General features: G+C 35.3%; 2 protein-coding genes across 2 annotated transcripts in view; one reads left to right on the top strand and one right to left on the bottom strand.

Annotated features, from left to right (window-relative positions):
* Window positions 1-208: 208 nt before the first annotated feature.
* On the top strand, window positions 209-6802 carry LOC112043376 (titin). Its single transcript, XM_024078757.2, has 2 exons — window positions 209-551; window positions 2311-6802. The coding sequence occupies exons 1-2, from the start codon at window positions 312-314 to the stop codon at window positions 4396-4398; spliced, it is 2328 nt and encodes a 775-aa protein (XP_023934525.2). The 5' UTR covers window positions 209-311; the 3' UTR covers window positions 4399-6802.
* A 1332-nt stretch (window positions 6803-8134) lies between these two features.
* Window positions 8135-26108, bottom strand: part of LOC112043374 (IDLSRF-like peptide) — a 104324-nt gene continuing 86350 nt past the window's right edge. Inside the window, exons 4-6 of the mRNA XM_024078756.2 lie at window positions 15789-15917; window positions 12223-12375; window positions 8135-11128 (exon numbers count right to left, since the gene is read on the bottom strand). Coding sequence (XP_023934524.1) covers window positions 10935-11128; window positions 12223-12375; window positions 15789-15917 — 476 coding nt within the window. The 3' untranslated portion in view covers window positions 8135-10934. The remainder of the gene's footprint in view (window positions 11129-12222; window positions 12376-15788; window positions 15918-26108) is intronic.

Raw genomic sequence — 26108 nt, 5'->3', positions numbered from 1 at the left:
TCGTACTCCACTAAAACACTAATGTAGTCTGTACGGTCTTTAAATTTTACGCTACTCGACTAAACTGCTAGAGTAATCCGAAGAAGCCTTTGTGGGCTCATTGCACTTGCTAGCAGTACACATATCATTAATCTGTGCACTATCTGTGGTTAAAATGGCGGGTAGTTTTTTGTAGTCTGTGATGGTGATATTCTATAAGTCTTTAATCTATGGATAATGGTAATTTATTTGTATGTGGTTGTTGTGGACGAGCTATCATCGTGGATTTGAGTGATTTTTCTCCAGTAAATGTGCTGAACGAACTTTAAATAATGGCTAAAAAGAAGAACGTAAAGAAAAGTAACGCTAAAAAGGCTCCTGTAGCGCCGCCATGTCTAGCTGATACAATAAATACGGAGGTCATAGCTGCCGCTTTAAGTTCTGCCAGTGTAAATGGACCAGTTCTACTCAAAGTTTGCAGACTGTGCGAAGCAAAAGATGGTCCATTTCTCAATATTTTTGAAGCTGATAAGATGACGGCAAAAAAAATTGCCACAGTTATGCCTTTTGGGGTGAGTATAAAATCTGAAAGTGGTAATAGTTATTCAAAACAGCTGTAGGTGTCTTGTAGCTGTGCTAGTATCACTTGTTTCAGGGTTGCCTACTTTAAAATGTTTCTCCCTAATTCTTTTTCGTTTCAAAAATACATTGAGTATATAGTTATTACTGTAATTTTTTTATTAGTTTAGTACATTAAACATAAATTATACCGAAATTATTAAATGTTTAAGGTATACATTATCAGCCTATTTTACCCGCCCAATACAGGAACAGGCTTCTCTTCTTTTAAGAGAGGGGGTATAAAGTTTCCACACTGCTCCAATACAGGTTGGCAGAGTTAGGGTGACAATGTTCGACTATTTAACTGACTGATTAGGACCAACAAATTTCTATGCTGCTCTCTCTGCTCTGAGGCACCCTACATCTCAACTCCAGGCTAAGTATTTGCAGGAGTTAAACCCAGACCTTAGGATATGAGGCCACATGGGCTGCCACTTGACTAACGAGACAGATACAGGCTTGGATATGGGCATGGATTACTGTTGCTCTTTTAAGTCAACAAATATGAAAGTATTCACAGCATGCTACATATTGGAGCTGCTTGATAAACAGACAATTTATTTTATATAATATGTCTTAGGAGGAAAAAAGCTAAAAGAGTTTATATACAAATGTCTGTTAGTATAAGGGCTTCAGTTGTGCTGTTTATTTTCATAATGGTTGCACAAAAGAGGCGAAAGGATAGAATTTTGACTAAGGGAAGCCATTCCAAAGAAATGATATTCTTGACAATAATGTATATTGTCAAGAATACAGACATCCATACATCCATATGTATGTATGGATTTTTAAAAGATAAATAAATTAATAAAAATAAAGTAATAAAGCCATTTATTTTTTATAGAAATATTAGTTTACTAAGTTTGGCTAAGTTACATTTAGTTTAGTTTTATTCAAATAATGTAAGCTAGGTATGTTAATACGCTTAATTTTATCCTTCCATCTGTCTCAAGGTCTCCCTCTCTTTCTCTCTTTGTACAAAATTGGAGTCTACTGACTCCAATTTTGTACTCACAAGTGTTATATTTGTTATCCTGCTTCTGTTTTACTAGATATTATGAGTACTTAGTTAATGATAGAGTAAACAAAACAGGTTGGATTTGGATATAGGGGTGTTCTGGGAGTTTTCTGATATCCTTAAAAAAAATCCAAGTTACACAATACTTACATAAATTATACATTGTTGGAATTGATTATCTCTGAATCATTAGCTATATTATCCCTCTCATATTAAAGTCATCAGCATTTCGCTACTTTACAGTTGTAACAATAAGATATACAAAATGTGTTGGTTATAAAGAATAGCTTTTATGTTAACAATAGTTATATTATATTTTTCTAGCATTAAAATAAATTAATAAAATATATTTTATTTTTGCAAAATAAATCTTACAACTTGAGTATGCAGCTGTTGTTTCTGTTAAATAAATTGTTGGTGTTATCAATTATCTCCCAAAACCTTGTTTATTTCTTAACTGGATTAATTGAATTGTTCTTGCCAGCCTAATCACATTTTGGAATATTAGGTTAATAATTTATTTGTTTAATAAACAAACAACTTGTATTCTGTAATAAAATTTACTGTGAAGTTATGCTATGTAGATTAACATGCAACAAATTCATATGCAATGTCTGTCTCTTTGCCTTTGCTGTAGAAAATAATCGAAATTTAAATTATTTTTAAGATCATACTTTATGTTCTGATTACAGATTGCAGAGAATGATGAACTACCACATAAAATATGCTTCAGATGTTCTGCCAAACTTGAAGAACTTTATGAATTTATTCAAAAATGTATTAAGACACAAGAGAACCTCCATAAAGCTCTGGGTAATAAAGGGACTGGGTTCAAAACTAAACATAGAGAACTGTGGGAAGAAAAGCTTAATAAGTCCAATATATCAAATGAAGATTACTGTGACGCACTCATTAAAAAGGCAATGGAAGGAATAAAAGATATTCCTCTTAATCCACTACCAATAAAGGAAGAGAAAGTTCCTGTAAAAAAAATAACCAAGAAAATATCTTCAAAGATAAAAGAAGACAATAAGATAGTAAGTGAAGAAAAAGTAGAAGATACTAGCAGTAAAAATTTACCAACAGGAGTAACTGATAACAGAACTGAAGGGAGTGACGATGAACCTGTAATTTCATTTAAAAACATGAATAAAAATGACGTTGACGAAGATGACCTTCCAGTGAAAAGACTCACAAGATTAAGTAACGAAAAAAAGGCTGACACAACGGAAAATAAACTAATTAAAAAAGAATCCTTAAAATCAAGCAAACGCGAGCAAAATGAAACTAAAGTCAAAGAAGAGCCTGTATTTAAGGAAAATAATTTGAAAATTAAACAGTCATTGCAAATTAATAATTTTAGTTTGGAGGAGACACCAAAACCAGAATTACCAAAACCAGAAACACCAAAACCTGAAGCACCAAAATCAGTTCCTGAACCAAAATCATTTGATATAATGGAACATGTAAGTATGATCAAAGTAAATGGTGTAGGTGTGCTGTTTCAATGTAAGTTTTGTAACAGAAATTTCTTAAAAAAAGAGGTAGTCATGTCTCACGCTTGTGCTAAACATGGTGTTGCAAAAATCCAAAACTCTAAAAGTTTTGTACCGCCCGACCCACCTAAAATTCCATCGACTGTGAAATACATAACTACAGTTCCTAAAAAAGACGAAAGTAAGCATGGCATATTAGTTGATAAGACTAAAGCTGTTGAAAATAAAGCACCAGTAGCCTTAAGTGAAACTATAAATTTAGATGACGATGATGATGAAGATAAGCCTCCGCCGGTGACAAAGCCAAAAAAACCGAAAATTGGTCCTGCTAGTAAAATCAGGCGGGCTGAAACTAAAACGACCCCTTCAACGAGCGAACCGTTGTTACAAGGTAACTCAAACCAAAATACTGTGACAGCGACGCCAAACAATACAGCACTAGTCTTACCTAATATTACTGCAACCATAACATCTGGTAGCCAAGTACCTTCTGTACATTTTCCGACAGTGCCAAGTCTTAATAGTCGATACAAACTCATGCCGGGCCCTAACAACACCTTTACTTTAGTTGAAGATACAACAGTTGAAAATGTCAAAACTGTTGAACCACCTGTTACAGTTCCAGTCACTCTGACTGAATCTAAAACGACTATTCCTAGACATCACAACTCTACTTTTAAGACAGTAGAAAATGCTGTACTACCTAACAAGGATCCTTCAAATCTCATCGCCTCAGATAGTAGTCCCTATCCCGTAGGGTTAATTAAGTCTTCATCAGCTTACCCGCCGCCCTTAGCATTTCCTACACCTGCTATGAAAAAGTTATCTTACACGGTAGTTCAGACTGGAAACCCTAGTAAATTACTTATTTCTACGAAACCGCAACCCCCACCGCCTGAGGAAGATGTGCCCAAAAAGCGGCCGCGGAAATCACGTCATACAAATAATGTGAACGATAAGCAACAATTTTCAGTTACTTTGGAACATACCACCCCCCCAGCCACTGACCCTGCATTTTTTACATTGATAAATGTTGATCCTCTATTGCAACCTTCTTATGTACTGCCGACTGATAGTATTATTCAAGAATCCCAAATATCTACTTCCACAAATGTCGCGAAACAAGCAGTGGATAAAGACAAAACATATTTATGCAATATGTGTAATGAAAAGTTCAGTAGAGAAATAAAATTAATGGCACATATACACTCACACTATAACAAAATGGACGAGGAAGATAAAAAAAGAGGTGATAAAAAGCCCAAAAAAAGGGCTCGAAAATGAACCATGTTTAAATGATTGATAAAATTAATCAGTCTAAATGACTGTTTGCAAATAAAAACATTTAAGTAAGTGGCGAAAGTGAAGGATATTATCTCCATTACGTGAAAATATATGTGTATAGATTTATTGAATATTTTCCTTATTTCATTTAAATAATTACAAACATTTTGAAACAGTTCTTTTTGTTTTATAATTGACTTGTATAATGACAAAGTTTTGTGTGTAAAAATAATTTTGTTGTATGAAGAACAAAGAAGAAGGACAGGTATTTGATATTGTGTAAACACATTTTACATAGTGCTACTATTTTTAAATCTGCTAGTGTTTTGTTTGACATATTATTGTATATTGGAATACTGCAGTTCATCGTTATGACTCCTGGATTTGTCTTGATTTTGTTATTAGAGGTTTATTTTAAAAGTTTTTGGTAAATTGATAATTGGAAATTAAACATTGGTGATAATGTGATAAAATATATAGGTATCTCGTATTCTTATAATAATATTTTTTTTTAGTTTGAAAGTGTTGACAATTACATGTTTACTTTCACATATAATATAATATTTAATATAGGGAACACTTGCCGGAAGGAAGAAGACAAATTGTGTTCTTTGAAATTACAAGGCGCAGGGTTTTCCTCGCAGATGAAATTGTTGGCGGCGGCTTTAATAAAAATTTGCATTTTAAACATATCCTAAGATAGATTCAACCCTTTTGTTTAAATTGAACGCTAGTTTTTATGACCGTGAAGTGACAGGTTACAATTGCAATAATTTTCAGTTCAGCTTTAAACTGAACAGACATATGTTAGGTAACAGTTTGAATGTACAAGCCTGTCTCGAAAAATAAAACCTGAATGAGCGCCTGAGGGCGCCAGTACTTTAAGTACTTTTTAGGAGTCTGTATCAGTTTATTTTTCTGATCAGGCTACATTTTTATACTTAGTGTAAGTGTCACTATAAGTTTTATAATTCCAATGGAATGTAGATGTATTTAATAGGTTAATAAATGGTATTCTTGTTTTTTTTTTGTGAAGTAGCTTAGCTTTAGTACCGTTTGACTGGAGTGTTTTTGGTAAAATGTATTAACCTGTGTACAGGTTTTGTCGGGATACTGAGAGTCTAATGCTAGTATAGATATTCTATTTCAAGAAGACGGTTTGGTTTTGGATTAAGTACTGAGGATAACATCTATAGGAACGTAAGCCCATCAGAAATAGCTCGCTAAATTATTAAGATTAATTATGAAGATAAGTAGTAGAGGATTCGAAACCTCAGTTTAACTAACGTTTAAACGGTTGCTATTTAAAAGCTAAACAGTCTTCCGAAAATAGAATATAGTCTATGTACTCATTACAGTTCGTTTCATGTAGGATGGTGGGGGTGACAGTTCGTTTCTCTCTTGAAAGTTTGCCGCGATTCACGATAAGTACTTACGTAATAAGAACGTCATACAGGCGACTGTCACCGTACCCATGCTATCTGAAAAACACTTTAAGTGACTCGTAAGGAAGGTATGCCATTTTCAAGTTTTCGAATCGACACTATAAGCAATAAGCCAGGGCCTTAACAATTTTATATCCACAAGTGTTCTGTGTTAGTTGAATAATACGCCTCAGAAGTTTTATAATGTTTTTTATGAAATACAAAAATTATTTAATTTACGCATCCTTTAGTTGTTCGTTTTTATCGTTACGTTTATCATGTTTCATAATTTCTGTATTAGCCCACTCAATATCTTGGTTCTATAATTTATTAACATAATATTGTATTTTCTAACTCATTCTCTTGAAACCGTTATGTTGACAGTTATCACTTTGATTTTGATTGTTATTAAACACTAGTGGCACCTCGCGGTTTCATCCGCGTATTTCCCAATCACATGGGAATACGGGGATAAAATGTAATGTTACTGTAATGTAGCTTTCTATTGGTGAAAGAATTTTTAAAATCGTTCCAGCAGTTTTTGAGTTTATTCGTTCCATGTAAAAATACAAATTTTTCCTCTACCATACCGTACCATAGACAAAAAGTGTTGCCACACTGAATATTTTTTCCCCAATAGGTACTTAGACCGCTATTGGTTCCCAAAGTTAAAATATTTTTAAATTTTCCTAAAGTTAATAATAAATTGAAAACTCGAATATTTTTTAAACTTAACTGTCTTGCTGAAAGGTTAGTGGTTACAGTAAATGATTTTCTTTCGCCATAGTATAGTGTTTAAATTCTGAAAGTTAAACTATGTTGCTTTTGTTTATTATTTTAATTGAAGAATATAGCAAGTAGGTAATTGTAATTGTCTAATTTACGATTTGTATTTTAATTATTAAAAGTTACATTGTGTAAATATTAAATAATATACTAAGGTTGATTTTGAATTATATTTTAACCTTAATTTGTCATAATATGTTTTATTTCAATTTTATAATAATCAATATTATATATTCATCATAATATTGTATATATATTCGGCTCACTGTTGAGCACGAGTCTCCTCTGAGAATGAAAGGGGTTTGGAAAATAGTCCACCACGCTGGCCCAATGCGGATTCGCAGACTTCACATACTTAAAGAATTATGAAAATTCTTAGTGATGCAGGTTTCCTCACGATGTTTTCCTTCACCGTTTGGGACACGTGATATTTAATTTCTTAAAATGCACATAACTGAAAAGTTGGAGGTGCATGTCCCGGACCGGATTCGAACCTATGCCCTCCGAATCGAATGCAGAAGTCCACTGCACTTATATAAAAATCACACGATACAGCCACATATAACCACTTAGAAGATTATAAAAGTGGTTGGATGGTGCGATATTTATATATAAGTTTGTGTAGTGTTTTCTAAAGTATAAAGTGTTTTTTGTCGGCCGTCGTGGCGCAGTGGTATGCGCGGTGGATTTACAAAACGGAGGTCCTGGGTTCGATCCCCGGCTGGGCAGATTGAGATTTTCTTAATTGGTCCAGGTCTGGCTGGTGGGAGGCTTCGGCCGTGACTAGTTACCACCCTACCGGCAAAGACGTACCGCCAAGCGATTTAGCGTTCCGGTACGATGCCGTGTAGAAACCGAAAGGGGTGTGGATTTTCATCCTCCTAACAAGTTAGCCCGCTTCCATCTTAGACTGCATCATCACTTAACATCAGGTGAGATTATAGTCAAGGGCTAACTTGTAAAGAATAATAAAAAAAAAAAATATGAAAACTGTTAAAATTTAAAAAGGATGTAGATAGGTATAAGTAGGTATCTATTGGCATATCTAAATCAAATCGAGATTAATTAATTTAATCTAAATCGTTTATCTGCTTAGCTACATAGGCACAGCTCTGACATTTCTTATCTAGTAGTTATAGATAGTGTGGTAATAAGATACAATAAAAGACCAATTCAAGATGATTCATTTATTGATTTGTCTCCGAAGAACATATTATAAGCCATACTTATTCGTAGATCAAAACACATTTAACTAATAGAGTAGAGATTTATTATAATATAGACACTATTCTTAAGACTAGATGTATTATAGAGATCTGACGCAAGTTAAATATTATATAAATACCCTTAAAGTTGTATATTATATGAAGGTATGAAAAATATCGGATTATTTTAATGTTATTAAGGAAGCTTAAAGTCACCCAGCGGACTATAGGCTTGACTTAGCGTATAACTCTAAAATTAAATCTCAAATCTTAACAAAAATTTTAACATCCAATTTAATGTACGTAAACGTAAAAAAAAGAAGACTATTATTTTGAGCTGTCTAAGTATTTCCATTTTTGTACCATCTTAAAGCCTCTGCAGCTTGTTTATGTACGTCCTCTACTGCCCCCCCCCCCCACCCCCGATAATATGAAATGTCCACAACGGGGTTATCGCCAACGTTGAGAACCTATGGTTCCGGAAGAACATATTGAGACGGAACTCCTCGGCGAAATTGCAGAACTAATAAGCATATCGCAGGATCGTTTCGTATAGCGTCTTTGGACGTCGTTTGGACGACTTAAATAATGTATAATAATGTAATAATAATAATAATGGACAAATATCATTTTGGTTTTGCAAAAGCCGCCTATTCGGTGTCGCAACGCATCGTGTAGATCGACGGTTATGCGTTATGCGTTTTGCAATCATCATCGCACCGTGAAGCTTTTGTTTTCTAAAAAGTTTAATTTAATAACAAAATAGTGACTTAGAGTAGGATTATAAATTATAGTCAGTAAAATGACAAGTGACAAGTGCAACTGACACTGAAATGTCATTTTACTGACTGGAATTAATAATCTTAAGTAAGATTAATCGTATGTACGATTATTAATTCCAGTCAATAAAATGACATTTCAGTGGCAGATGCACTTGTCATTTTACTTACTGGAATTAATAATCGTACTATAAAATTAATTGATAGATATTTTTTACCTATAACATCGACAATATAAAAGATATTCATTCTGATTTATATTTGTAAGAGGTAAATAATTGCAGGTGGTAGATACAGTTGAGATAGGTTCATATTTTACATACCGAATAGATATTTTCACTACGATATATTTTTAAACTAGGTATCTTTAATTATTTGAAAGAACGAATTCCCTTTATGTAGATTCAATAGTATTGTACCTGTAAGGACATACACAACCTACAAAATAAAAAATCAAAGTATTTTTTTCTGAATACCTTCATTTAATGTAACGGAAAGAACCTTGGCGATTTTTTATCGGTCGGTAGGTACGCTACTATCTTTGACAGAAGGGAATTCGCTAAAAATATTTATAAGAGTGATTCTACTCATTAGATTAGTAGAATAATTGTAAATATAAGTATCTTATTCTAACATTTATTTAATCACATAATTTTGATATGTATGCGTTCAATGAAGCACCTTCGATGCTTGATATGTATTTGTGTTAAACTCTACTAAATATCTACTAAAGGGATCTAAAAATTGTTTCATAAACACTACAATACCGATCATATTAAAATAATTGTACTTTATCCGCTACGGGTTATAATAAAACTATTGTATTATATTATATACTAAATACAACTAAGTTAATGATATGTATTCGTGGTCCTACTTTGGAATCGAATCCAAAAGCCAAGATACAAAGCGCATGCATTCTTTATGGTCTAAGAGCGAGTGACCGATTTGTTCAAAGTGTTTCATATCTGTACAAATTTTACATCTATAAACTTATACACAAAAAATCCTTCTACGTCTACTGCCTGGTAAAAAATTTCCTTGCCAAAATATATTATTTAATTGTTCGCTATAAACATATACAATAGTAACTATATATATAAGTATTTCACAATAATTCAAATTGTTGAGAATACAATGTTGTATAAAATATAATAAAACATCTACATATATAAGTATTTCACAATAATTAAAATTTTTGAAAATACAATGTTGTAAAAAAAATAATAAAACATCAATGTAAATTTTAGACTGGTACATAACACTTTAACCAAGTCCATAAGCCCTCAGTCTTAGTTACCTAACTAACTAATTAAGTAATGATTAAACGACAATGAAAATTAGCTTTATATCTTGCTTACCATGGACATTTACGTTTCATTGGAGTCGCCTCTGACATTTTTAGATGAGAATTTTCTCGAAAGGTATAAAGAAAGGGCGACAGACATTCACACAATCGCATCAAAAAAAAAAATACATTGTAAAATTATGAACATGATCATGGTTGTGCGCGCGTTAATGTCAAATTATTTAATAACTCAAATAAATTATTTATTAAGTCGAACTTTATATTCTAGATTGTTTTATGACAATTCGTTTGTAATTTTTTTTTCATAGGTAATACTATAATTAGCTTTTTAAAATTAATATATTTAAAAATGGCAAATTTTGTCTTACAAAAATTAAATTACCTAAAACACGACATTTAAACGCGCACATGATGATTGGACGCGAGTACCTCCTGTTCATAATATTAAATACAGTTTTGAAAACTGAAACGGATAGTCTACAATCAATAAAAAATGCTTAATCTAAGTGCTACAAGTATGAAAATAAATCCCTTGCACTTATCTAATTGGATCAGACAAATCGATTAGTCGCAATTGCTTAGGCGCAAAATTCTGTTCTGTACTTTTAAAATACATTTTTGGGTGTGGTTATAATCAGAGTTTCTCGATTTTAAAAAGATTTAAGTAGCCAATAAAATTATTTAGACACTGATTGACATCTTATTAATGCATCAAAATTTCCAAGTTAATTAATTTGTCAGAATTTCACACGTAACCGAGTGTTGATTTAATAAATCGACTATCAACAAAAAAGAAGCAACCGTCCAATTAGAATCGCTTCCACGTGGCCGGTTGTAGAAAACAATCCATATAACAGACGGTTGCCTCTTGGATTACAAACTTCAATCACGCATCTTTCTCACTTAGAAGGATAGAAGAACATCAGTTCCTCTTGTACTTGAAGGATTCGTAGGGAAGGTAGCTGTAGAATGAGGAGCTGATGGGACCGTATTGGACGACGTGATAATAGTCTGAGGCGGACTCCGGCGCTATTCAGTCAAGGAAGCCAGTGTTGACCAGCTTCTCCAGGAAAAACTTCACGTCTCCAAGCTCGTTGTCCTTGATGCCGAGGGATTTGAGCATGCCGAGGTCACCGTTTTCCACCGCCATGAAGACTGAGCGAAGGTGTTCGAGGTCTGACCTCATCAGGTGCAGTGCGGCGCCAAAGTCCTCGATCGTTTGGGATTCTGCAAAGAGAATTGATTGCAACTGAGTTACTTTACTGCTAATTAAAGATGATTTACCAATATGATCAAATCAGCCAATAGACACCGCTATGAATATGTTGAATTAATAATGAGTCTTATTCTAATGATAGGTACCTACTACCTACGAACATTGGTAAGAGATTTTATTATATTTTTTATAGTGGATTGAATATATTATGTGGTTGAAGATGTCTGGTTTTATTTATTAATTTGACTGCCTTAGTTCAACTCAATTTCCAGGAGACAGAGTTAAGTTTATGATTTAATCGGCTTTAGTTAATGCATGCACTGTGTTGCAGAGGTTGCACCGCCTTCAATGTAATCAGAAGGTAGCTCATACGTTGTTATTTTTCGCTTTTAGGTTAATTTTGGGATTTTAAAGTCGGTTATATCTTTTTGTTAAAAATATTTTATTTTCTGTTTTTAGTATGTCCTAGCATTTAATTTTCATAAATTTTGTGTTAAAATGTAAACAACGACATGGCCCTTGGCCTTACTGTGCTTCGCAGCGCCACAACACGCACAATTTAGTTATATTCATTTTAACACAAAATTACTCAACCGATTTTTATGAAAATTAAATGGGACAAATCTGGAAGTATACTCTTTTAAATAAAAAAAAGAACATTTAAAATTGGTTAAGTAGCACCTAATGATGTTAGGTACTAACATAATTGGGATTCCTCTATCTATTTAGATACCTAGGTAGGTATATTTTCACCCTAATGTGGGCACCTCTACCTAGTTGTTTTATAACGTCTATCTATGTATTAACACAAAGAAATTTTGTGTTACCTACCACTTAGGCAAATATTTTTCTACATGAGTTAATGTTGATTTTTTTCTTAACTCACTGTAGTGTTTGTGTATATATACACCAGTAGTGGGAGAAAGCGGGCAGTCTGTCTCTGGTATCGAGAGGAGGCGGACGTGTGCTGCTAGCCATTATAGTGTATAATAGAGTAGTGGTGAGACGGTGACTTACTGCTATTACAGTAAGGACAAGGGACCTTACACTCTCTTTACTCTGAAATATGTATTAGGTGTAGTATACTCTGACAGTGAATTCTTACCAGACAGAGCAATGGCGACCTTCTCCACGCCCCCCAAAGGTTCGAGCGCGTCTCTAGCCTTGCTCCCGAAAAGCTTCTCCAGGTAGTTGGGTCCGTGCGACGCGATCAGTGACTGTAGGAACGATGCTGTTTCTTCCACTGGCGGTCGTTTCGCTGTAACGATAATTTTATTTGATGACTAGTTGACGCCGCGTGGTTTTACCCGCGCGGTTCTCGCTCCCGTAGGAATACGGGGATAATATATAGCCTATAGCCTTGATAAATGGGCCAACTAACACTGAAAGAATTTTTGAAATCGGACCAGTAGTTCCTGAGATTAGCGCATTAAACCAAACAAACAAACTCTTCAGCTTTTTATTATTAGTATAGATATTTGAAATTAGCTTAAAAAGACAGACAGATATTTAAGAAATTAAATATCACGTGTCTCAAACGGTGAAGGAAAAACAAAACCGTGGAAACCTGCATTCTTGAGAATTTCATGAATATTCTACGTGAAGTCTGCCAATCCGCATTGGGCCAGCATGGTGGACTACCCTAACACTTCCCATTTTAAGACGAGACTCGTACTCAACATTGAACCGAATATGGATTATTAATGAAGAGCGCGCGCGCGGAGTGGTGTATCCCCTACGCTACTGCTGATACCTAAAATTTTATATAAACGTCTAAAGTTTGCATACTACTGTACCTACATTTTCCAAGTCCCTTTGAAGCAAAAAACTACTTTGCCATTCCAATTTGAAGTTTCGAAATTAAGTACATGTGTAAGTTAGCAACTTCTATAAAATATTCATTGGGTGAAGCTCGAAACGACGGGTGCCAGTTAAAATACATTCGAAAACATTCAAGTTCAACGAATAACGACTTTATTTCATAAATATCTGATGAATAACGTATAAATTAACTTTGGTGTAATCATAAGCCTGGGTGGAATACATTTAGAAATATACCCCGGGGAAATTTGTTTTAGTTTTCATCAAAAGGAATCCTTGGTAATGTTATGAATTTTGCAAATATCTTCAGATGTTTTGAAATTGTGTATAACTAGCGGACGCCCGTGATTTCGTCCGCGTGTTCCCACGGGAACCATGGATTTTTCGGGATAAAAAGTAGCCAATGTGTTAATCCAGAGTGAAATCTATTTCAGATTTCAGCCAAATCGCTTCAGTAGCCGCAGCGTAAAGGAGGAACAAACATACACACACAAACTTTCGCCTATAAACCCGTGCGAAGCTGTAGCGGGCAGCTATGTTTTTATATACAACGTTCACAGTTTTTCTGTAGTGTATTTAGTATCAGCATTGCACCCGTGCGAAGCCGGGGCGGGTCGCTAGTTATACATATAAACATTCCTCTTCAATCATTCTATCTATTAAAAAAGACCGCATCAAAATCCGTTGCGTAGTTTTAAAGATTTAAGCATACATAGGGACATAGGGATATAGGAACAGAGAAAGCGACTTTGTTATATACTATGTAGTGATTTTACACAAATCCAAATTATAGGAATAATGTAAATAATATTGAAGTAGGTACCTATTTCAAATGTATTTTTAAGGTTACTTACAATTTATCTCAGGAATGATGAATTTATTGAAAATTAAAACCAGCAGCGTAGCTAGGTAACCAAGGGCCCTGGTGCAAATCAAAAATTAGGCCCACTACTATCTAAACAGTAAACTAAATTAATTTCGCGTTATACAACTACTAGCCGATATTAGATTTGACATGATTTACTGACGTAAAGGACTTGATGTCCTGATGAGTGGTACTAAAATCAAATAAAATCGAACCACTTTATAGACCAGTAATAAAACGTTTATTGACATTTAGCTTACTTATTCCTGAAACAGCATTATTTTTTTAACTATTGCTCAAAACAAATCTACACTTAGGTTCACAATTTTTTTGAAAGTTCATTTCGATCGAGATATTCAGGTAAGGAATCGTGGGCCCTCTGAGCTTTAGGGCCCCGGGGCACTGCTCCCCCTAGCCCCTACATAGTTACGCCACTGATTAAAACCATATACCTACTCATATCTAGCAATAGGTATCAAAGGTCCAAATCTATTTTCAGAAATGTTGTATCCGAAATCCACGTAGACGAAGCCATTGTTATAACCTAGTCAAAAATATAAAAAGCAAGTCATATTTGAATAATAATTAATTAACAAAATGTTTACATAAAATAAATTACATCCAAACGCGCTCTAGATTCTGAAAGCTCAAGACTTTATACAAAGGATCGTCTCCAGCTCGTATTATAAGTATAAAATTTATCTTGAAAAGCTTCTTGTAAAATTACAAAAGGTTTTCTCAAGCTCTCGCTAAGCTTGCTAGCATGTGCGAGTTGAGACTCGCAGTGCAATCTCATCATCTATGTTTCTTGTTGACAGTGAAAATGACTTTAAATGTGGCACTTGGAAGATTTTTTAACATAGCACATAAGGCTATAAAGTCTGTCTGTCCACCAGGGTCTACCGCCCTATCAGCCGTATCAATGATACGGGGCCCCGGACAACAGGGGCCCCTTACGTGTGAAAGCAAAATTTTGTAAAATATAGGTAATCCACAATCTCTTTTTGTCCCTGATTAAGTTAAGCGTGTGCCCAAAAGTTGGAAAAATGGAAACATCTTTCATAAGTTATGTCACTGTCATATTTTGATACATGGCCCCTCTGAGGCACGCTACGCCACTGCTGTCCACCAAAGCGGAGCGAGGGAGCGTAGCGGAGAAAGGGACTAATGTGAAGTGGAGTTCCTGTGTCTGTACACCGGAGAGAAGCGAGGGTGCGGAGCGAAATTGCAGACTATGTTAGATAAATAAATATTAAATTTAATTTATTTAACCCCGCACCGTTTCCCCGCAGTACAGGTTTTAGATGAATTTTTAAACTAGCTCGCAAGTTCCTGTCCACTTAAGAAGAGCGGAGATTTTGTGCAATCCTATTATTAGAGTTAATATTTCTCCGTTTCTCGGCTCCGCTGCCACGCTTCGTTTTGATGGACTTTGCATCCTTAGCCCGTGGCCACGGATTCTCGGCGTCGTCGGCGTCGTCAAACGACTAAAACGACGAGTAAGACGCGATAATTGGCCACGTTGAATGTCCCGTGGTCAGTTAGGTTGTCTTCCGCCCGGGAGCGCACAAATCCGTTTTCAAAATCAAACCAAGATTGATGATGATATGAATTGTTGATTACTTTTTACAAACATTTGCTTTCACACGTACCTTTATCCCTGTAATACGAAGGCCCCGTATCATTACGTACGTTACCCCGTTACGTTACGAAGCGGTTTATCCTCTCTTAAGAAGTTATCATTTCAAAAACGTAAACGTCGTTCGTTTTTTTTGGTGCCCTCTAGATGGGATTCCTTAACACTTTCGCTGCGGCACTGACTTTTCTGTACTTTCCTCAGGTGTGGTACGAGGTCCATCGACCTCGTAACTCTTGAACACGCTAGACGTACAAGGTCAATTGACCTCGTGCCGCAGCGAACGTGTTAAACAAATGCTTGGTTATAATCAAATCTAGGACTGTTCCCAGCTTTAAAAAGTTTCTACCTGCAGTGCAAAGCTTGGAATCCTCGTCGTACCCGTCGATGCAGTCAGGTGCACCATCGCACAAGTACTGGATGGAGATGCAGTTCCCGTCTACTGGACACTTGAACGGCTCGTATGGGTGACAATATTCTGAAAAAAAAAAACCAATAACTATTAACCACCGGCCGCGGTTTTACTTGCGTAGTTTCCGTTACCGTGGTAATACGTGGAAAAATATAGTCGAGATATAATACTCTATGAACATTTCGTTTTCAAATGGTGAAAGAGTTTCTTAAATCGGACCAGTAGTTTTCAAGTAAAATCGTTACAAACAAAAAAGAAAGAATCAAATACTACCTCTTTTATAATATATGTTAATTTTTTTTACTTATAACATATTTTTAACCCCCGTTTAGAAAATCAGCATTTTTTTTAAATATTTGCTATATCTTTTAAATATGAGCAATATTTCCATCTACAACTAACTCAACAAGTCAGGAAAGACTGTATTAGGAGTGGGTACGACGATAGACTAACAAAGCGGGGATCGAACCACCGCACTTCGGTTATTTTTTTTCTTTTTCTTTTTTTGTATGCTTTACAAGTTAGCCCTTGACTACAATCTTACCTGATGGTAAGTGATGATGCAATCTAAGTTGGAAGCGGGATAACTTGGTAATAGGAGGATGAAAAAAATGAAAATCCCTTTCGGTTTCTACACGACATCGTACCGGAACGTTAAATCGCTTGGCGGTACGTCATTGTCGGTAGGATGATAACTAGACACGGAAAATCTTATACTCTTAATATATCTTTTACTATGCCTCGGTGATAAGTCCGACCGCTCCGTTAAGCTATTGAGGCTCTAAAGTTTGACATGCCTGTCTGTGTTTCTATTTCTGTATGTGGCTACTAAACCCTCATTCGCACGAGAGTTTTTTCAACGGACATTAAAAAAGCGTTTAATTAAAGTATGATGTTGAATGAAAGTCTATTTCCAACGCCTAAAATTGAAAATCAACACTGCTCGAAATAAAAGCATAATAAGCATAATAAGCGTAAATAAGGTGTTTTAAAAAGAGATCACTATCATTTATAAGGTCGCCTTTTGCCTAAAAATGTATGTGTTCTTTTGTTGTTTTATAGTTTAAAGTTATTATAAATAACGCCGTCGTTTGAATATATACTTGGGAATGCATTTGTTGTATTTGAACTCTTTATTAACGTCCGTTAAAAAAACATTCGTGCGAATAAAAGCTAAGCGAATGGACTGATTATAAGGGGTCCTAAAATAGCACAGAGTTTGAGAAAGATTACATAGTTTTAACAACTTAACAATGTTTTTACTGTCTTAAAAGTTACATTATAAATCGCAAAAATATTATAAAGCCAAACTAACCGCGCCCGAGTTCCGTTTAACAATTTCAACTTTAGCGAGACAATTTCCTTCGCCAAGTTTATTTTAGTTCTTAGTAGAAAATGGAAATTTACATTTTATGCCAAGAGATGCGAACCGGGAATACAGAAGTACGGAAGAGTGCAATACTGATGTAATAAGTGAGTAATCTAAGAGCAAGGAAACTTATTATTCCATTCCTTCTCTTCGAAAGTTTATTTTCAGACAATTTTCTGTATCTATAGCGGACCAGACATCCGTGACATCTTACTGGTGGTTTTCTCACTTTTAAAGTAAGCCTATATGTTAATAATAAGCCTGACTATCAATAAATATCTAATCAATAATCTGTTTTGTAGTTCCATTTAAACAACTTTTTGAGCAACAACTAGTTATTAATATAGATTAGAAATCGAGTGTATATTTTGAACACAATTTTAAATTACCAAAAATTCAGTTGGGGTCTTTTAGTTCACGCTAAAGTCTGGATTTTATTTTCTTTTCTCCATGGTATTTAATGGACTTTTAAAAGGTCGCCTTCCTGTTTTACATGCCTAATGTATTCATGTACCTATATGTGTAATATTTCATACTTTTCTGACCTCGTAATTTTCCTCATAAAGTACATCTACAAAGGTTTTTCTTCAAGTACTCTTAAAAAGTAAATGTAAATTTTCGATATTGAATTTCATAAAAAAAATTATTCTGAAACTGATAAAATATATACGTGACTACGTTCGCAAAATTCGTTCATAGCGATGACCTTTCGCTTTTAATATACATATTTAGATTGAAAATAGAATTTAATTTTTGTTTCATGAAAAATTCTCGTGAAGTACCATCGTCAAAATCGATATCCACTAATGGCAACACGGCTTATGTGCTCGCCGTTGCAAACTCGTATCCATTTACGATGTATGGAATAGAAATTGAGTTTCCCGTTTCGCAAGGAATTTTCAAATATCAGTTTACAGGCGTGTCAATACAAATACGGCGTACTTCCTACAGGTACTTCAATATTATACACTGAGAGCCTGCAGTCGTCGTTATCAACTCATATTCGGCTCACTGCTGAGCTCGAGTCTCTTCTCAGAATGAGAAGGATTAGGCCAAATAGTCTACCACGCTGGCCCAATGCGGATTGGTAGACTTCACACAGGCGGAGAACTAAGAAAATTCTCTGGTATGCAGGTTTCCTCACGGTGTTTTCCTTCACCGTTTGAGACACATGATATTTAATTCTCTTAAAATGCACACAACTGAAAGTTAGAGGTGCATGCCCCGCACCGGATTCGAACCAACCACCCTCCGGAATTCGAGGCAGAGGTCATATCCACTAGATTATCACGTATCTCTGCAGTAGCCATACATTATTATTAATTTATTTTATTTAAATATTTTTATTGCACACAAAATACTTTTTTTATTGTATTTAACAATATAAAAATACAAGCATCATGTGACCTTGACCTGCAGCCATCTCGCATGTCGATTCTCTTTCTACAATCGCAAACGCTTCGAAAACTAAAAAATGTATGGGAATGACATACGAGTATCTGATCAATAACTTGATCACGTGACTTGATAACCAATGTCATTCCCATATTTTTTTTTCAATTTTGGCCTTGGCCTTGGCCTTATCTAGAGTGACTTATTTTAGAAAGGCTGAAAATGTATCAGCCTATGCTCCTACCATAAATTAGTAGGGTAACTAAATATGGAGTTCGGACTGTGGTGACTTTTGGCAGGTTTCTGGGGTCTTAGTTAAATGACCTACGATGGGGTCATGTTTGCTCATATTATGCCGAGGAACCGACTTCAAAGACTTATTTCAGTTATTTTGATTTTCACACAAAATTACTGAACCGATTTTCATGAAAATAAAATGGGACAATCTGGAAGTATACTCTTTCAAACAAAAAAAGAATTTTTGAAATTGGTTAGTAATTGGCGAATTTATGAGGTAACAAACATTAAAAAAAACATACGCGTTGAATTGAGAATCTCTTTCGTTTTTTGAAGTCGGTTAAAAATGAGTTATGTCTAGCTACCACAGGCTCTGGGCTAACAAACACTTCAATATTTTTCTTTCCATTTCGTGCAGGTAAAGAATTCAGCCTTGGAAATGTCAGCTCACATCGTTGCCTGTATCCAACGAACTGTTCAACTGGACGTAGTTACATTCCAGCTATGTTTATAACTGTCTCGCTAGTTCAGTGGTTAAACTATGTAGCATTGGTAGAAGGTCCTGATTTCGAGCATCACAATATACATAATTCTGGTCGTTTCGCCCGTATCTTCTTTTTTGACGGCCTCCGTAGCGCAGTGGTATGCGCGGTGTATTTACAAGACGGAGGTCCTGGGGTCTCTGGGGTCCTGGGAGGCTTCGGCCGGCTAATTACCACCCTACCGGCAAAGACGTACCGCTAAGCGATTTAGCGTTCCGGTACGATGCTGTATATAAACCGAAAGAAGAGGGGATTTTCATCCTCCTCCTAGCCGCTTTCATCTTAGATTGCATTATCACTTACAAGGAAAATATCGTGAGGAAACCTGCACACCAGAGAAGTTCTTAATTCTCTGCGTGTGAAGTCTGCCAATCCGCATTGGGCCAGCGTGGTGGACTATTGACCTAACCCCTCTCATTATGAGAGGAGACTCGAGCTCAGCAGTGAGCCGTATATGGGTTGATAACGACGAATGTGGAATGTTGAGTCAACTATCGTTCCGATAGTCGATTCTGTCAATGGTCTTATAGCGAAAAGCTTTGACCAACACCTTAAGAAGCTTTTGCTCAGATTTGAACCTTGGACCGAAGCAACAGGCTCAATCCTATACTAAAGCTAGAGTCAATGGGCTATTTATTTTAAATTATAATTATATTAAAATACTAAACATAGGAAACCCCTCTCATTCTAAGAGGAGACTCGAGCTCAGCAGTGAGCCGAATATGGGTTGATGACGTGACATGACTAAACATAGGATATGCCCTCAATTCACCAAATAACACATTCACACTTCCTAAAATAACTGCATTAAGGCACGAGTAGAGTCTTTAAACTAAATAGGTAACTGTGGAATAACCCGGAGAAGGTTCAGTCCATTTTTAGTTAAATAGTCCAATCAGTGGCGAGCGAGGGGCAGCGACATTAAGCTAGATGCGAAGGTGGGCTGAAATTTCCCCCGGGGCTCGCTCTAATGGAGGTTCTGATTCTTGTTAAGCTGATTTTACACCGGCTTGCCGACAGCGAACGTTTTAAAACGACTTTTGTAATTACACTGGTTCGATTTACCTGCTGTGCCGTGATATTTCATTTTTATTTTTATTCTTTTACAAGTTAGCCCTTGACTACAATCCCACCTGATGGTAAGTGATGATGTAGTCTAAGATGGAAGCGCGCTAATTTGTTAGGAGGAGGATGAAATTCCTTTCGGTTTCTACATGACATTGTACCGGAACGCTAAATCGCTTTGCGGTCTTTGTCGGTAGGGTGGTAACTAGCCACGACCGAAGCCACCCACCAGCCAGACCTGGACCAATTTAGAAAATCTCCATCGGCCCAGCCGGGGATCGAACCCAGGACCTCCCCATATCCCAGTGGATATGACCTCTGACTTTTTTGCACTTTTAAAGAGGAACAATTCCGACATTCATGATTTTTGTGGAACTGTGCTCTGTGTTAACGGAAGCTCACAAAAGGAATACTTTCAGATTTTGTTTAATTTTTCCACAGAATATAAAACGTATGTCTATGTTTCTCACCTACTTCTATTATAGATTAACCACGTAGGCATTTTTAGTTAGTTCAATTGTGTGGTAAAACTAAGATTAATTTTAAAAATTTGTATAAATTAAGATATCGAAAAAGAAATCCAGTGGACAACATCCTTTATACTCGAGTACTTTTTCTTGTTCTTTTAGTTGAAAGAAAGCTCCCAGGCGGACATGTTTAAACAGAAAGCCTTTGTCTCGAATATTATTGTTTGTGTAGCGGAAGCAATTTCTTTACATGTATATCATTATTGTTCTTGAAAAGCCACAAGAAATATAACCTTAAGGAAGGCTAACGCGTCCATTTGTATCCCGGGTTGCGTCTAAGTTTGCGTTTTGCGTTCGTTTGGGAAGATGCAGCTTGAGATACTGTAGTTTTTTTTTTATTCTTTACAAGTTAGCCCTTGACTACAATCTCACCTGATGGTAAGTGATGATGCAATCTAAGATGGAAGCGGGCTAACTTGTTAGGAGGAGGATGAAAATCCACACACCTTTTCGGTTTCTACACGGCATCGTACTGGAACGCTAAATCGCTTGGCGGTACGTCTTTGTCGGTAGGGTGGTAACTAGCCACGGCTGAAGCCTCCCACCAGCCAGACCTGGACAAATTAAGAAAATCTCAGTCTGCCCAGCCGGGGATCGAACCCAGGACCTCCGTCTTGTAAATCCACCGCGCATACCACTGCGCCACGGAGGCCGTCAGATTTGTTAGATTTTCTGAGTATGGTGAAATACACCAGAAGAATACATAATAAAAAATAGGGGTTAAAATGGTTTAAGAAAAACCTAACGATATCTTAATTAGGTAAGTCCGTTCAGCGGTTCGGAAGGTATGAGGTAGGTAATAAAGAATATTACATACTTACATACATACAAGATAAGTGCGAAAAACATAACTCTTCTTGCAGTTGGGTAAAAAGGCACCTCAACCTTATAATCCAGGGTCTTGAAACCTACTTTTTATAAAATCATAAAGTTCTGACTAACCCATGATCTAAAGCCTCATTCGCACGAGAGGTTTTTTAACGGACGTTAAAAAGGCGTTCAAATACGACAAATGCATTCCCAAGTTTATGTTCACACGACAGCGTTTTTTAAAACGCAATGCTTTTTTTAAAACTCTCGTGCGAATGAGGGCTAAATCTCAAGTCCCGAATTGATTATATTTGTCGGATTGCTTGAAAGCTTTCAAATCTGACGTCACAGCGCTACAGAAACATCTTTCCGAGATTTTCAATCTACAACATTCAATAGAAATCTGCAATTCAATGGCAGACCTGCAACTGAAATTTGAATGCATATTGTATAGCTGTACTCTAGTGTGTGATTCGGTTCTTTTCTGTTTGTAAACGTCCGTTATGTAACAAAGGACCTGTGCTACTGCCTTAATCTACATGTAAAACCGAAGTTTAAATAAAAAAAAATATTATTATATATGTATATATTTTTGTTGCATTATCCCGCATTTAATTACATTAATTCCTTTATCCAAAGGTTGTCTGGTAGATATTGCTATAAGCAATAAGACCGCCTTTGCACATATTTGTTTTCTATGTTTTCCTTTGTTTTCTTTGTTATTGTTTTTGTTTTGTGCAATAAATAAATAAAGCCTCACAACCACAGTGCAAAAGCAATGCATCAACCACCTAGACAAGGTAGTTAAGATCAAAGATCAAGGGAGTTAAGATCAACTAGTAAAAGTTGAGCTCATTGAGTCAGAGGTATAGACGAATAATGGACCAAATGCCTTAGGTAGTCAGAAATACCTCATTTATCTTAATTTAAAACTGACAAACTTTCAACAGTAATTTAATAAAAAAACTACTTTTTAAATTTCTCGCAATTACTCGTTGTAAAGACTTCGGAATTCAGCCTTATGTAAAAACCACATGAATATCTAATACTAGCCGACGCCCTGCGGTTTCACCCGCGTAGTTCTTGTTATCGTGAGAATACGGGAATAAAATATAGCCTATGACACCAATGATAATATTATACTGTAACTAGCTGATGCCGCGCGGTTTCACCCGTTTCCCGTTCCCGTAGGAGTCATTAGATAATATATAGCCTATAGCCTTCCTCGATAAATGGGCTATCTAACACTGAAAGAATTTTTCAAATCAGACCAGTAGTTCTTGAGATAAGCGCATTCAATCATACAAACTCTTCAGCTTTATATATTAGTATAGATTTATTTAAATCAGTGATGTATGAAGTAGGCATGCTCTGTTTATAAGCTATGGTTTTCTACTTTCGGTGGTCTTCTATAGATCGACATTATCTATACTAATATTATAAAGCTGAAGAGTATGTTTGTTTGGTTGGTTTAACGCGCTAATCTCAGGAACTACTGGTCCGATTTGAAAAATTATTTCAGTGTTAGATAGCCCACTTTTCGAGAAAGGCTATAGGCTATATATTATTCCCGTATTCCTACGGGAACGGGAACAATGCGGGTGAAACCGCGCGGCGTCAGTTATATCATCAATACCGAATACGATAAGTAAGTTAACGAATATACCATTTATTAAATCTTCTCACTTGCAGTGCAGCCTCACAATCATGGAAATACCGCTGCATTGACAGGGAGTTTTCATTTTCAAATATTCGAATATTCGAATGGATGATGCAATCAACGTAACGATATGAGAGTAAACATTGTCTCGGTTTCCCGTTGAATGAAACGACTGAATGAATTATACTTTTTTTATGTTTTATGTCAAAGTACCGGATACTATCAGGGAGTGGGGGGAGGGTAAAGACACCTTTACTTGCTTTTCTATTTTTTTGGTAAAGTTCTGCACTGTTCTGTGTTTCTGTACCGGCAATCTGCATTTTTTAAAGGTAATCTAGGTGTAATCTCTGGATCTACTAAACCGATTTGGAAAAATTATTTTACCACTAGAAAGCAACGTTATTTGTGAGTATTGTAGGCTATATTTAGCGCCGTACTCTCACGGGAACGGGAACTACGTGGGGCGTCGGCTAGTGTATCTATACCTACCGAAAATAAATAACGTATATAAAAAAACAATTTTTTTTTGACATCAATTATGTGGAACAAAGCGGAGGCCTTCTAAAAACCCCCTAAAAAAGAAAAAAAAGGATATTATGATCCAAAAACGTTTGGGCTAACCATTCGATAAACAGAACACTTTACTAAACTTTAATAAACACAATTAATTCGATGAACTAAGGCTACTTCTTCATTGTTATAATAATCAAATAAGTGACCCTCGGGAAGCTTTAACTGTAAATTTAGGGTTAGTTTAGGCCCATTAATTAGTTTTAACTTCCTAAACCACCCCTTCATACTTAATTCTAATCTACAGACCCGCTAGATACTCTAGGCTTGAAAGTTTAAAAGCTAGTAATCTTATGATACCTATAAATATTTGACGGCCTTCGTGATACAAGATGGAGGTTCTGGGTTCGATCCCCGGCTGGGCCGATTGAGATTTTCTTAATTTGTCCAGGTCTGGTTGGTGGGAGGCTTTTGCCCGTGGCTAATTACTACCCTACGGAGACCCTACACCCTAAGACGTACCACCAAGCGATTTATTGTGGATTTTCATCCTAACAAGTTAGCCCGCTTCCTTCTTAGATTGCATCATCACATACCATCATGTGAGATTGTAGTCAAGAGCGAACTTGTAAAGAATAATAAAAAATAATATTTTTTTTCACTAAAAATTAAATAATTAATCAATTATTTGAACAACAGTTCATATGAACTTTCGATAAATACTTATTTAATGTCAGCTTTTGATCAACATCTGTGAAAACGGTACATGAAAAATCCCTTGCATTTAAATCTTTTGCTAAGATTTAATAATTAAAGTTAAAATTAATACTTGAATGCATTTTAATTATGTATAAAACTTGTTAAATTCATTAAATAATGCAGCCACAGTTTTATTTTAATAGGTCAGATATACTTTTAAATTAGCAAAATAGTTTCTACGTTATTTATAAGCTGCAGAGACGTTTTTAAAATAATTAGTAATTTATGTATAGAAAACTTAATTTCAAATGACTTCTATTCCGCCTTTTCGCTTTTAAGTTTTAACTATTCAGCTTTTAATTTAACTAGCTTTCATTTTAAAACTAAATTACTTTTAAAAGAGTGGAGTTTTAACAACTCTATTTCAGAGTATCGATATAAAATTTAAATAAATGAAATATCTATCTAAAAAAAAGAATGTATTCGTTTTTGGAATTTGTATTTTGAATTGCTGTATCCCTGCCGTTTTCCGTACGCTCTGTCTGCCTATTATTCTTTAATCTGTGTGTACAACTAAAACCATACACCAAATTCTACCTTATGGCATTAGATTAATATCAGTTGTAAGTTTTTGAAACAAAGTTCTTTATATTATCTATACAAAAAAGTGAAACAATTTATTACTCTAGAATGGCTCAACGGATTTTGTCGAACTTATTTACTTTTATCCTGATCTTCCTATACCAGAATAGGATACGCAGAACAAGATTTATTTATTTATTTGAACCATCAATAAAATTATATGAACAATGACAAAATATTTTACAAATAGGGGTATTATTTTTTGAATTGATGATATGAATTATTAAAAGTAAATAATAAAAGCACTTATATGAGTTTTGGGGATAAAAGAAGAAGAGGAACAAAATTCCAAAAACCACTATTTTAAATTTGTTTGTTTGTCTATTTGCGTGATTCTAGGAATAGGTATAGTATCTAACAGATTAAAATGATGATGAATTTAAGACAATATATGGTAAGATTTTTTATGAATATCGATGTACAGAAAAGGAACATCACCCAAAAATATCACAGCAATACTTAAGTTAAGTTGGTTAAACTGGGTTGGGTTTTAAGAGATAGGGTCTTTTCTCTTACCTCAAAGTTAATTGAGAGCCCTTGTATCACATTGGCTATTCAGTGGCCATTTCTAGCGCTCAAAATTTTCAGCTGAGACCTCATTTTCTCAAACCTTTCCCATAATGGTCACTTAGATAAGATTAGGTTTTTATAACTTCAAAACTGGCGTCTACTTTAGTTCGGAGTATATTCTTATCACTAAAAATAATCATGCAGGAATTCCATGTTTAATATTTTTCTACGCGGTGCTCTACCTGGATAAATGATGTTTGTATGAGATCAGCCTTAGTGAAATTATTAGTAACT

Source organism: Bicyclus anynana, chromosome 22 (genome assembly GCF_947172395.1).
Source record: "Bicyclus anynana chromosome 22, ilBicAnyn1.1, whole genome shotgun sequence".
NCBI classification, from domain to species: Eukaryota; Metazoa; Arthropoda; class Insecta; order Lepidoptera; family Nymphalidae; genus Bicyclus; species Bicyclus anynana.
Note: the sequence above shows the minus strand (reverse complement) of the source record. Positions and strands in the feature narration are given on the sequence as shown.